We start from the raw sequence: 14,598 nt of genomic DNA on the forward strand, positions 1-14,598 counted from the left end.
TAGAATAAATGATAAAATCTCACAGGTGACAACTTTGAAAGATGACATTTGAACAGACTCAGTAACCTTATTTTATGTTCGTCTTTGCATTTGTCAGTCTTCCAGTGATATGGTTATAAGAAGTATTTATCAGAAGAATGACACATAGATTATGAGGAATGTAGAATGATATGCTGATTGAAATGGCATAAGTTCAAAATCTCTCTCTTAGCCTTTTTTTCCTGCTCTGTTGACACCCTTTTCTTTCCCAGACATTTAATTTCAGTATTATAAGCATGGGGAGCAGATACGGTTTGTGAGCATGTGATGGTGGTGGTGATAGCAATTAAGTGCCTCAAACAGGGAATACAGGGGCAAGGGAAGGAGAGACAGAAACCCTCCAAACGTAGTCCCTTTTGCCTGCACAACAGATGATGGCATCTGCTTTTTTAGTATTGAACTAGGATCTGGCGGACTTGACAGGGCCTTGTAAATCCTGTATGTGTACATGTACTACCCTCAGAGAAATGACATTTGGCAAAGCTGCTCAGGAATTATACATATGCTGTATTATCATGAAATGCAACATGAGGGATCAATTTAAAATTTCTTTCCAAAGAGGACCACAGCGCACACATTATTTCAGATTAGGAACCTAAGTGGTAATTGGCAAGGTGAATCAGCTTTAGAGAGGAGATGATCATTCTTCTGCAGTCTCTGGCAAGCTGAGAATAAAGTGGGGCAAGCCCAATTTAGCATTTCTTACCTTAAGCCCTATTACGGAGCAGCACCCTACCGCAAATGGGAATTTCTAGAGCTCAAAGTACATTCCTAATCTTTTGAAGTTTGCTTGGCCATAATCTACATCTGTGTTTGAATGGTCTGATTAAAAACAACACAAAGGTATACCATATAAAACCATGAATTATATTATTATTGTCAAAATCCAGGCAAAGATGACTTATGTTTAAAAATTTTTTTACGGTATGTTTCATATCATAAAGAGGCATATTTTGTGTATGAAATGGCTTTATGCTGCTCTCTTATTTATCTACCTCCTTTTTAGACTTTCTGTATGTAATGCATGACCGTGAAAATTTATGTTGATAATAGGCATATATGCAGGCTCCTTTTTCCTCCCCTTCTCATTTTTGCCTGTTATTGTGGGTTGAATTCCCTGGGAAGTGCATTCCAAGGTGGAATTTAGCATGCAGAATATTAAGGAGTGCCCTTGGCATCAACAACTGTGGAAGGAAGGGAAAAGAAGAAGGTTTGGGCAGAGGAAGAAGATAAGAAGCAATGCAGTGCCAACAACAGTGTCTGCTGACCCCATAGGAAGCGCTGAAGCTAGAATGGCCCACCTGAGCTGTCCTGAGTTGGGCTAAAACGGGTGGCCAGGACTCTACACTTCTGTTCATCAATTATTGGATATGGGCTGCCCTGGAAAAGGGCATGATTTGCAGTTGAGGTGACTCTCTGCAACTGAGGCAAATCCCTAAGGGTGCTATGCTCCTAACAGCTGTGCCAACAAAGTCCTTCATTGAAGGGGGATCTGGATGGAACATCCCAGGGTCTACCACACCTACCTTTTTTTAGTTAAACTAATATTTGAATCATTTGGGGAGTTGCTCTTTTTTATTCCCCCCCCCCCAATAATTAAAGGATATGTTTTGGTAAACAGGGCTACAAAAAACACTGTAATCCTGCTGTGGGCATTCATGAATCCTTTTTAGTTGTTGCTGTTGAGCATCCTAGAAATGCTGGGGTCACATTAAGGGTTCCCCTGATGACTTTTTTGTCTGCTCACACAAGATCAACCAGTTTTCTTCTAAGAGGTTTGATAGATAACTAACAGTTTTGGTTTTTTTTTTAACTTTTTAGAAAACTCTTTTGGTACCTGAAAGAAAGGGACGAATGAAGATATTTGTAAAGGAACATTCAGCAATAAAATTCACTGAGTAGGAATGGACTAATTCCCTATAGGACGTTCTTTATTAACATTAGACTTTATTTTAGCCAGTTGGTGCTTAATAGCGTTAGTTCTTCACTCAGTATGAAGTATAATGATCTGTTTTTGTTTCTGGCATACTACAGAAAATCAAACTGACTATGATTCCAACAAATTAAAATGGAATAATAGTACAGATATTTCTCAATCCTTCTTTTAGATTCATTTCACGATCTGCCTATCTTGTAGTACAAATTTTAAAAATTCAGTTTTGGATCATGAGAGGGATACTTAAATGAGCCAGTGCCAAGGACACATGGTTCTTATATGAAAACAATAGAGGCAGTCTTTGGCTGTTTCAGCCTGCACTTATGATTCACAGCTGTAGCTTTTGGGACAACAGTAGGTGAGTCCTAATTCTAATCACAACTTTTTTCTTTTTCATCTCAGATATAAAAAAACTCCTAACCTTCATGCTTTTTCCAAAAATACTACTGTTTTCTTCTACAGATCAAACCTCATTCGTTTTTATAAATGTACATTTATAATAGTGAAAGTGTAGCTTGTGCTCACATTAAGAAAACCTTGTGGATTAAAGGTAAATTTACACATAGGAGTAGATTTGAATGATTTTTTTCTTTTTTGCTCTCAACAGGATTTTATGTAGTGAATTTATGTAGTGTTAATTCCTTCACTGAATGATTATAGGTATGAAACTTACATCATTTCTGATCTTTAACCCATCAGAATTAAAGATATTTTTGAAAAGTCAATAGGTGAAAGGAACTGATTTACAGTAGTTCTATTTTTGGACATCTTATTCAAGGAATTAAATGAAAATTAAATAATATGAAATTTTTAACTAAGTCTAGAGTTCTGTTGCCTTAAATCTTTTGGTTGAAGAGTTAAGGGAGGTTGGCTATAACTAAAATAAAATCTAAAGATCTAGGTTTTATTTCTGGCACATAGAATATAATATGAAAGCTGTTTCTAAAAGGTCATGACAATGATGTGTTTTGAAAAACGCCTCAAGAAGGTAACTATTTAGCAATTATTTAAATTGACTTGATTTCATTATCAATCTCCTTAGGACAAATAGCTTGAAGCTGGAAGGTATAAAGAAATTGTGGGGGAAAGAGGGCTATCTTCCCAAGAAGGAAAGCAAAACTGGTGATGAAACAGAAGCTCTGCCAGTTCCTCAAGAGAATATAATAATGGAGAATGTAGATCAAATTATAACAAAAAAGGATCAATCTCAAGTCCTTACCCAATCTAAAGAGGAGAAAGAAAAGCAGCTGCTGGCATCATCATTATTTGTTGGACTAGGATCAGAAAGTACAATCAATTTGGTAAGTAGTCAGTTATATTCCTTTGAGAATCTGTGTTCCCTGTTTTGAACAAAAAAACTGGCTCTACAAAAGCTCATGGCTGTTATCTATACACATGGTAGGAATGGCTTCCCCAGCTCCAGAGCCACCAGTGACATACCTTTTATATTCCTGAAAGAGAAAATCTAATTGGCTCAGCTTCAGTCAGGTATTCTCTTTAATCCAGTCAGTTGGGGCAAGAGGCCGGGTCCAAATTAAGTTACAAATATGACCATGTGTATTCTCACCCCCACTGTTGGAGAGGACAGGTCTCAGTGGAAAGGGGACTTGATGGAAATATTACCAATAGTAATAGTTCAACAATATTGATATGTCTGTGGAAAAAGTACTTCTTAAAATGGTATTTTTAATAGTGAAAAAGAGGAATCAATTTTGATGTCCTAACAGGAGAATTGGTACATAAATTATACTAGCTCTGAATATTACTTCGTCATTAAAAATGATAAATACTGCATTGTAAAATTAATACTTATATATTAAGCAAAAAAAGCAGAATAAGAAGTTTTACTTATACCTTGCTTAAAACTGTTAAGATAAAAGTATATTGAGGTTGAAAGGAATTATACAAAAATGAAAATTATATTCAGACATTATGATTATTATTTTCAAAACTTTTTATGCCGATACATTATTCTCTTAGTAAAAAAATGAAAAACTGGAGTGAAGGACAAGTGCTATTTTTGAGTGTCTGAGAATTCCACATGTAATTTTCTGTTTGGTGGGCAGATGATCCCACCTAGTGCAAAACTGTGATTAGAGCTATATTTTCTTCAGTTTTACATCATCACAGTTCTTTCATCCTCCATTTCCCTTGGTGGAATTTCCCTTCATCTCTGTCAACACTAGGCCAGTCTCTAGGCTACACTCTTTGCCTGTATCTCTTTCTTTTTTAGATCCCATTTTTTTCAGACTTGATATTCCTTTTTAAGAAAAAGCAAATTCAGCCTAAAAGTATTAATAAGTGTCTTAATGCTGTTTCAGTCAGCATTTGTAGTTCAGCAGCAGAGTGACTGATTTTGGGTCTTTGAGCTGTTCCAGCAGGCCGTGCTGAGGGTACCAGAGAATGATCTGGCACTGATAGGGCAAGTTCTCAGTGGTCAGAGTGCATCAAGTTCAGAGTGCATTCAGGCTTATGGAGCCCTGATTTATGAACCTCATTGCTGGTGTTGAAGGATTCCTGCCTTCTCAACGAAGTGCATAGCTTTCAGTTAGAGTCTTTCTCTGGAGAACATTCAGGGTGATAAATTAATTACCAGACTTTTTTGTGGTGGGCTTGAAATCAGAAATGTAATTAGGATGTTTTTCTATTTAAGTTAGGTTAAATCCTTTTTGGGTTACCCCTTACATTTTTCTTTTCCCCTCAGCTATCACTAGAATAGTTGAAAAAAAAAAAAAAAGAGGTTATTTCCCTGTTTTATGGGGCTGTGAATTCTGTGAGGAGCTATAACTCAGATGGCACCTTGCAGAAAGGAGGGGAAGCAAATAATTACATAAAATTAGCATGTATTCTCTTATCCCTCATCCCCAACTTTTCCTCTCTCACTCAGGCAAAGCAGACAGGATTGGCACTGGATATGCTTCATCTGTATCATAAGTCCTTCTGCATGGCTGCTTTTCTCTAGCAATCCTATTCTCTTCTGATTTTTCTGGTGTTTAAGGTTCTCAGTTACATAGATCTAGGCTGTATTGAGTATTTCATTTTAACTAGCTTTTAGGTCTGTGGTCCGTTTTGAGTTAATTTTTTTACATAGTTCACTGTAGGGGTTAAGGTTTTTTTTTTTTTCTTCCCATCTTTGCCTTTTATTTCACCTTCATTTAAAAAAGTATTTTCTCTGGGTTGTGAACCTGAGGTTGACTGTTTCTTTTCTTTAAGTAATTTAACAAAGATGTCTCTCTGGTGTCTTCTGGCTTGTGTAACTTCTAACTAACAGCAGATTAGACAGTGCAGAAGAAAAGATCGGGGACTTCCCTGGTGGTCCAGTGGTTAAGGCTCCACACTCCCAATGCAGGGGGCCCGTGTTTGATCCCTGGTCAGAGAACTAGATCCTACATCCTGCAACTAAAAGATCCCACATGCCGCAACGAAGATCCCGTGTGCCACAGCTAAGACGCAGCACATCCAAATAAATAAATAAATAAATATTTTAAAAAGTAAAGATCATATACTTGAAGACAAAGTAATAGAAACTATCCAAAATGAAATACAGAGAGAAAGAAAAGACAAAACAAAAAACCAAAAACCCAGAGCATCAGTGGCCTGAGGAACAATATTGAGCGGTCTAGTGTACATCTAATTCGAGTCCCATGGCTACTGGAAATGGAAGTCCTCCTCTCCCCAAAACCCCCAACTTTTAAAATTAATTAATTAATTAATTAATTAGTTAATTTTGGCTGCACTGGGTCTTCTCTAGTTGTGGTGTGTGGGCTCTCTAGTTGCAGCATACAGGCTCTAGAGCACGTGGGCTCAGTAGTTGTGGCACATGGACTTAGTTGCGGCATGTGGGATCTTAGTTCCCCAACCAGGGATCAAACCTGGAGCGTGGAGTCTTAACCACTGGACCTCCAGGGAAGTCCCCCAACTTGTTTTCATTTTTGTGTTAAAATAATGTTAATTCTTGTTTGATGACTTCTGAATTGAAAGGTAGGAGACAAACTTAGCTGCTGAGACTTGGAAGAGAGCTAGAATTCTGGTTAACTAGAATCGTGTGAAGGGTGGCCACTCAGTGTTAAAGCCCCCAGGAGGATGAACTTAAAGTAGACCCAGTCTGCTGCACTGATTCTACATAGAACTTTGTGAGGCAAGGGGGCACTTGAGCCATCACTCTTCTTAGATGGATTCGCAGACATTTCCTTGGGAGGCTTAGCTCAAGAATGGCAAGTTTGCTGTTCCCATCTCCTGAGTCTGTACCAGACATCACTAGCTATTTTTAGAATTCTTTCCTGCTGTGTGTTCCAGTCAGCCACACTAGCTGATTCTTGAGGTGAAGTCAGTTTTTCTTCCCTGTTTATCGACTCACAGGTCATGAAAACAGGATTATTATAGATTACTGAACCAAAGTTTGACCCATCCTTGTATTTGAGGGTATCTCAGCTTCTACAGGACAACTCTGGAAACTCAAAAAATGGCTAGCTTTCTCACTGTTTTTAATTTGTGCAGTTCTGTACTCTAGTTTTCTGAAGTCTAACAAGTTTTTAGAATTGTTCATGATTGACTTTTTGACCTTATTTCTTTTTCTGATTTTATGTGTTTTTAGTGAGAAATAGATTTAGCTTACTAGTTCAAAGTTATGTAGCTGTCAGAATTTTAGGACTTAACATTTTATTCATCTCTGAATTTTTGTTCATCTATGCTTTATAGGTAGAACCTTAGCAAGTTAGTACATTGCTCATTTGAAATTATAAAAAAAGAGTTTAAAACTCATGACTTCGTAGAATGGTTTCTTTTTCTATTATTATGTTTTGTCTTTGCAGCTAGGAAAAGCAGATACCCTTTCTCACAAGTTCAGAAGAAAATCAAAAGTCAAGGAAACCAAAAGTGGGCAAACAACCACTGCTCAAAATATGACCCGTTCTTCCTTTAGTTCTTCATCAAATGTGACTTATGAAGAAGACTATTATTTGGATAATTTGCAGGATAGAGGAGACAAAGAAGTAAAGAAATTTTCTCTTAATTCAGAACTTTTGGATTCTGAGTCACTCACAGAACTGCCCTTGGTTGAGAAAATCTCAAATTGCAGGCTGTCTACACCCTCTTTGTTTGCTGATAACAACATGGAAGTTTTTCACCCTCCTCAGTCCACTGCAGCCTCACTTGCCAATGAAATCTCTTTAGCTTCTTCTTTGTTGGAAGAAACTACTGAACACATGCATTCAGATCTTATGGAGGTCTGTAATAATGAAACCATATCAGTGTCTTCTTACAAAATTTGGAAAGATGAGTGTTTGTTGATGGTCTGGTCAGTTTTTAATAAGAGTGCTTCAGAACTGAAAAGTGCTAACTTAGAAATTGCTCCTGCAGAAAATTTCAAGGTAAGACAATGAATTACTTAATGTTTCTTAGTGTAAGAAACATTACTTAATGTTTCTGCTGTTGACTCATCTGATGGCTTGTAAATTTCTCCCACATCCTTCTTTCCTCTTTAGCAAAAACAGTGAAAGGTGTGACAGATTGTTTTATTATTTTAAGTCGGAAACATTTATTCAGAACAGACAAGGAAACATAATAAATACGTATTGGGGAAGACTGAGAAAACTGACCCAATTTCTTTTATGAGCTAGAATGCATTGAATGGGATACCACCTGGGCCTGACCTGGGCAGAAGTTCCTGACTGTAGATGTGCATTAGAATCACCTGTGGAACTTAAAAACACAAAACAAAACCCAATTCAGTTGTCTGAGCTTTACCACCAGAGCTTGAGTAAGGGTGGAGAATGAGAGGGAAAGATTTTTTTTTTTTTTTTTTTTGCACTCTCCAAGCTTTAAAAATCTGGTGCTAGGGACTTCCGTGGTGGTCAAGTGGTAAAGAATCCACCTTCCAATGTAGGGACACAGGTTTGATCCCTGGTCAGGGAACTAAGATCCCACATGCCCCGGGGCAAGTAAGCCTGCGCACCACAACTACTGAGCTCACGTGCCTCAACAAGAGCCCGCGTGCAGCAAACTATAGAGCCCGCACGCCCTGGAGCCTGTGCGCCACAACTAGAGAGAAGCCCGTGCACCACAGCGAAGAGGCTGCATGCCACAACAAAAGATCCCACATGCCTCAACGATCCCACATACCTCAGTGAAGCTCCTGCATGCCACAGCTAAGACCTGATGCAGCCAAAAAAAATAAATTAATTAAAAAAACAAACTGGTACTAGCTAGTATTGAGAGCCACATGACTAGAGTTTAATCTGTTTTTTGTTGTTGTTAAACCATACAGACATTTTCATTGTAATGCTATTTGTTACATAATTCTGACCTGTGTATTATTATTTCTTAATTATCTGTGCTAGTGAATTTTTCTCAAGTGAAGTTGTCAGTTATCTTCATGGTGTGGCTTGTTATTAACATCTCACAATTGTATGCTTTTGTACCACTTCAATTAGATAGAAAATTGTTATTCATATGATAGCCTGTATTGATCCCTTCTTCAATACTTACATTACTTTTATTTACAGATCACTGAGCAACCTGGATGCTGCTTGCCTGTAATAGAAGCAGAAAGCACCAAAAACTTTCAATACAGTGTGCAGATGGAAAAACCTTTCACAGAAGGGAATCTTTCTGGTTTTATAAATTATCAAGTGATGGATACTCATTCTGTTCAGCTTGAATTTTCAGTAAACTTATCACTATTAGATTTCATTAGGTAAATATTTTTTAGAATATTAATTCAAGTTATTCATTCAGCAAATATTTATTAGGCCTCTTCTCTGGACAGAGCACTGTACTAGGTGCTAGGGAGTGTAACAACTCAAAACTACACATACCCCTACATTTAGGGAGTGTTCAGTCTAGGGAGGAGACATCGAACAATCACATAAATGCATGTATAATTGTGAATTGTGCTATGAACAGGAGGTAAATGGTATGATGGGCCATTATAATGTGGGACCTGATATAGGTTCGAGTTGGCTAGTGATCTTGGAGAACTTCTGAGAGAAAGTAATATTAAAGTAATGTTTAAACTGAAATAATTTCAAAGATTCTGCCTGACTTTTTTAAAAGCTTTTAAAGTTTCTTTCATTTGTGTTTCATTTATTTGATTAATTCTTTCATAAAGTCTGTTCATTAAGTTTTAGAGATCTGCAAGAAAATGGCTCAACAAAGTTACTAAACTTTTATTAGACATACAGTATTTAGTATTATACTGGCATTGTGCAGTTACCCAAATAATTGCAAACAACCTTTTAACCCTTCAGCTCTTGTTTAGTATTATGAATATATTATACTATATTCAAACATTTTTTAAAATGAAGGCTGCCTGAACCAGTAATGCAGAATACCAATGAATATCTGTAAAAAAATTTTTTTAACCTTCACACATCTACCTGTGTTAGACTACTATAATTTTTGCCCATTCTTTAAAGTCTTTTAGTAAGAACATGTTTATCAATCTGTCAGAGTATTTATTTATACCTGTGTTGCTGAAAAGATAGAATCTAGCCTTCAAAAAACTTACATTCTGTGACTATGAAGGTATGTCCCATGGTGAGCATTAGTAACCTGAAGAAGCACAACATATATGACACAGACGGTTCTTCTGTGCTTATTAATAAAATCCTCTGTATCTTAAAAAAATATTTTTCCTAATTATAAATTCAATACATAAAGATTTAAATGCTACAGAAAAATATAAGTAGAATATAAAAATTTCCTATAATTCCTCCCAGAGATACCCCATTGTTAACTATTTGATCTTCAGTCACCTGAACCATTTAAAAAATACATTTATTAAAATCCTTTCTCTTGGTCCAGTTTGCTTAAGGTGCTAGGTCTTTGTATTCTTACACTTGTACATGACTTTGATAGAGTATCTCATCCCCAAATCTAAAGTATACATGAAAGAAAAGTTTTATATTTGAATGATTCATGAAATTACTTGGTGAGATTTTACTGTAATGACTAATACTCAGAAAAAGAGAGAACTGGGTGATTTATTGAAAAGACATTTGTTCTTTAATAACATTTGCTTTCAGCATTTTCTTCAGGTTGGAAGATAATGGTAAGTATTCTAATCATATTTGGTTTAAAAAACATAGATTTTGTGGGATTTAGATTTACAATGATTTTTTTTATTCCCATGAGTCATTTGAAATGTATTTGTCTGTTTAGAATCATTTCATTCTTAATGGACATAAATCTAATTTTAAAAATTATTTTCAGGCCATTAAAAATCTCGACTGAAGACTTTGGTAAACTCTGGTTATCCTTCGCAAATGATGTGAAACAAAATGTAAAGATGTCAGAATCACAAGCTGCTCTGCCTTCTACCTTAAAGGCCCTGCAACAGGAACTAAGACTTCATGTTGTTGACATTATAGGTTTGTAGTGTTCTAAAAAGGCAATCTTGTGTTTATAGGGGCTTTCTTACAATCAGAAAACAAATCAATTCTTATAAGTATCAGATTTCTTAGAGCTGTATTTCATGTTATGAGTATCTTTCAGATAAGTGTGTTGTTCAGACTTTATTAAAGAATTTTTTTGTGTTGTAAAATATACATAACAAAATTTACCATTTTAACCATTTTTAAATGTACAGATTAGTGGCATTAAATACATTCATGTTGTGCAGCCATTGCCACCATCATCTCCAGAACTTTTTCCTCTTTCCTAACTAAAACTGTACCCATTAAACACTAACTCCCCATTGCCCCTCCCTCTCCAGCCCTTCACAACCACCATTCTATTTTCTGTCTCTATGAATTTGACTACTCTAGTTACCTCATCTAAGTAGAATCATACAATATTTGTCCTTTTGTGACTGACTTATTTCACTTATCATAATGTCTTCAAGGTTCATCCATGTTATGTGTCAAAATTTCCTTCCTTTTTAAGCCTGAATATTCCATTTTACGAATATACCACATTTGTTTATCCGTTAATCTTTTGATGGACACTGGGGTTGCTTCCACCTTTTGGCTATTGTGAATAACGCTGCTTTGAACATGGGTATACAAATAAATCTGTGTTTGGGTCCCTGCTTTCAGTTCTTTCGGTTATATACCCAGAAGTAGAATTGCTGAGTCATATGGTAATTCTATATTTAATTTTTGGAGAAAGTGTCATGTTGTTTTCCACAGCAACTGCCCCATTGACATTCAGCAATGCACGGGGGTTGCAGTTACTTCACATCCTCACCAACACTTATTTATTTATTTATTTATTTTGATAATCACCATCTTAATGGGTATGAACTAGTATCTCACTTTAGTTTTGATTTGCATTTCCTTAATGATCAGTGATGTTGAATATCTTTTCATGTGCTTATTGGCCATATGTATATCTTCTTTGTAGAAATGTCTATTGAAGTCTTTGTATTAAAGAATTTCTCACTTTGTTTTGCTGTAGGCAATGAAGGGCTGTTGGCCTGTCAGCTGCTCCCATCCAGCCCCTGCTTGCTGCATTTCCGAGTTCATGGTGACATGTTAGCCCTGTGGTTCAGATCCTCCTGCTCTACTCTTCCTGATTATTTACTATATCAGTGTCAAAAGGTGATGGAAGGATCCTAGCAGAAGCTCTGCTTATATTTTACTCCATCAAAATAAATGGTTTACATAGATAAACTTATTTACCAAAGTAAAAAGGACTCATGGTACTTCTAATGAAAATGGGGATTATTATAAGTTGTGGTTTTATGTGTTTTCTTTATGATTCCTGATCAAGAAAGATCCCCAAGAAACTGTACCCCTAACCTTTTACTCAGGATTGTACAGTATGTTTGGGTCCTAAAACAGTGACCTAAGCTAATGTTATAAACTGCTAATGATTTATATATCACTTAGTGTAGAGGGACTGAAAATATTTATTTTGTTATAAATAATTTTATAGCAGATTTACTCTAGTGCTAGCTGATTTATAGTAAAGCCAAGTCTCAGTTCTCTGCATTAATGGAAGGGAGACATGGACTTAATAATCCCAAATCGAATTCAAATTTGGCTTTGGAATGCAATGTATGCTTTTTGGTAGGCAAGTCATTACTTTCAATAATGTTTTGCTTAGATCAGTATTGAACTAAGTTGGCACAGCCCACACTAATAGTTCAGGAGATCCATGAGCATGTTGGATATTGGGGGGATCCAATCTGTGGTACAGTTTTTATTATAGGTAACTTGTTACACATAATTGCAGACAGTTAGGCTATAAAATTTGTTTCCACTTGCGTTTATTTTTAAAATTCAAAGTGAATCACTGTATTCTTGTTTTACAAACTCAGAGCCATTTACAAAATATTGTATAGAAACAAAACCTGTAAGAGCACACAGTACTAAAGCAAACAGGTATAAAAGGACTTTTTAGTTATGGCAAATATCTTAGTTTCCACTTGGGTTTTTTTTTTTTGGCAAATTAAAATTTGTGATTAGAGTATAAACGGCAAAACCATCTTTCCTTGGCTTTGAGTCCACTAGTACTCAATGGATACAACCAGAAGAGTGACTGTCTAAGTATACCATACAGGTTCTTCAGTAAAATATATGATTTTTATGTTATAGTTGTGCCTATATATATGGCCTTTGTCAGAAAAGAGGTTAAGCCTAATATGAATGATAGACCAGAATCTTGAGATTATACATTAATGTTAAAAACTGAAATAGTATTTTATAAAACCTTATGGTGCTGTGGAAAATATTTATTATTTCACTTTTTCTGATACTTCACCATGGAAACTATTCAGGTAATATAGTTTTAAGTCATTGCAGTTAATACTCTGGTTAATTGGTACTGTTGATCACCCGGGTGTGGAATTGTGGTTTTAGGTTATCTCATTATTGATCATAGCTGATAAAGATGCTGAGGAGATTCCCCAAAGCTGATAGAGTTCATTAGTCATTTGTGTTTAGCATATCTCTCCCTAAAAACAAAAGCAGCATTAAAAAAAATTAATTTATGTTATTCATTTAGAAAAAAAAACCTTGTTAATTTCATGCTTTTAAAAAACATACAGTAAAACCTTGCTGCAAGAGCAATGAGAAGTGGCTAGAATTTCCTGAGTAGGTTTCTTCTTTTGAATAGAAGATCAGATTCGTCCTTAAGGTCCCAGAAGTGTCATGATGAAGGGAATGTGAATGATGGGGGAGTGGTGGACACTGGTGTCTAGACTCATCAGCTTTCTCTTTATTCCTGCCTCTGTCAGCAGCACCCTCCCACCCTACCTGGTTCTGCTGATACTCTGACAAAGAGATAGGAAGTGCCCTCTCACTTTGCAAAGGAATGTAGAGTGTGGCAAAAGAGGTGTTTCTGTTTTTTGTGTCCCTGCTTCCATGTGTTTGCATGGTCACCAAGGCTGGGTGTGGAGCAGTGGATGTAAGGTGCCCAGCAAGCAGATGGACAGCTAGCTGGGAGAGATTACAATGAGCTACTGTGCTGCTTTTTTACAGGGTGTTCATGGGTGACAGTAGCAGTTGTCATGAGAGACATGCTTGGCCTACAGCTCTGTCTGTTGGTGGGAAATGTGTAATGGTAGGTTAGGGCTGGGAGCATGATTTGGGGTCTGCCAAGGGGAACATGGTGTCACTTTTGTTCTTTCTAAACCCACTACTTAAAAAGTAGGGTAACAGAGTTTCTACTGAAATGTTTAGTAGAATGTTTACATTTTTATATTTTTATGGTTTTTAAAAACAGTAATAGGAAAGAGTAGATTTTAAAGAACTTTAGAGCAGTATATATTCTACCTAAACTAATTAATGTTTTAAGTTCTAGATCAGGCATCACCAACCTTTTTTGCATTGTAGGAGATGTGACCATGAAGTAGGAAGAACAATTTTTGTGGGCAGATCGTCTCTTTACCTTCTAGTCATAATTTAGTCAAGTAAAGGGGCAACATCTGGAGTGAGAGCTATTGTGGGGGAGACTCAGCTGTGTGAGTTCTGTGCTGGGCATCTTTGCTGAGCATGCATGTGGCAGCAAGTGTGAATCTGGGGAGAATGAAGGGAAGACAGGAAAGCCTTAAGAGCAGGTGGAGCAAGAAGGACCAGGCTCCCACCAGAATAGTCCCTGTGGAGTCAGGCAGATTAGTCTCAGGGGAATGTGGGCCCCCGAGTAAGGGTCCTTCTGAAAAAACTGCGGATGGAGGCCGAGCAGTTACCAAGTGCTAATGTGCCAAGCATGCCAAGCACCACAGACGCTCTGCAGAGGAGCATTATTCAAGACAATATTCTGTCGTCTACCAGAACAATTGTGGTGAAAATGCAGTATTTTATTTGTTCCTTTATTTTAGTTCATGTCATGAATATTTTAAAATATCGAGCTTTTTTTTTTTTTTTTTTTAATGGATAAATGTGGTCTTTGTCTCATGATTCTGAGTCACTAAAAGTGCACTGAACCTATTCACATGTCTTTTAAGGTGTTTGTTTTCAAAATTTAGGAGGGAAAAATGCAAGTGAATAACAACTTACCAGACATTAATTACCTTATTTTGGAGTTGAATTCTGTAATTTGAAAAAGATCAGTTAAACGTGTAATAAATACAAAGTGATCTATATTGTTCTTTGGTCTATATGTTCTTTATCATCTAAATAGCTGAATAAAAGTAATACTACTCAGTAATTAGATAGGCATTAGCTAAAAAGAGCAGAAGC

At 36.4% G+C, this 14,598-nt stretch overlaps 1 protein-coding gene across 14 annotated transcripts in view; it reads left to right on the plus strand.

Annotated features, from left to right (window-relative positions):
• Positions 1–14,598, plus strand: part of AP4E1 (adaptor related protein complex 4 subunit epsilon 1) — a 151,374-nt gene that overhangs the window by 51,229 nt on the left and 85,547 nt on the right. For 11 of the 14 annotated variants that reach the window (XM_082387901.1, XM_082387907.1, XM_082387906.1 and 8 more), the window contains 5 exons: positions 3,018–3,276; positions 6,787–7,344; positions 8,479–8,669; positions 10,187–10,344; positions 11,372–11,514. In XM_082387901.1, coding sequence (XP_082244027.1) covers positions 3,018–3,276; positions 6,787–7,344; positions 8,479–8,669; positions 10,187–10,344; positions 11,372–11,514 — 1,309 coding nt within the window. Of the gene's footprint in view, positions 1–3,017; positions 3,277–6,786; positions 7,345–8,478; positions 8,670–10,186; positions 10,345–11,371; positions 14,500–14,598 lie in introns of those variants that run through there. The other 3 variants (XM_082387908.1, XM_082387899.1, XM_082387900.1) reach the window with 3 other exon arrangements.

The sequence above is a fragment of the Balaenoptera borealis genome (assembly GCF_965194805.1).
Source record: "Balaenoptera borealis genome assembly, chromosome: 3".
Classification (NCBI taxonomy): domain Eukaryota; kingdom Metazoa; phylum Chordata; class Mammalia; order Artiodactyla; family Balaenopteridae; genus Balaenoptera; species Balaenoptera borealis.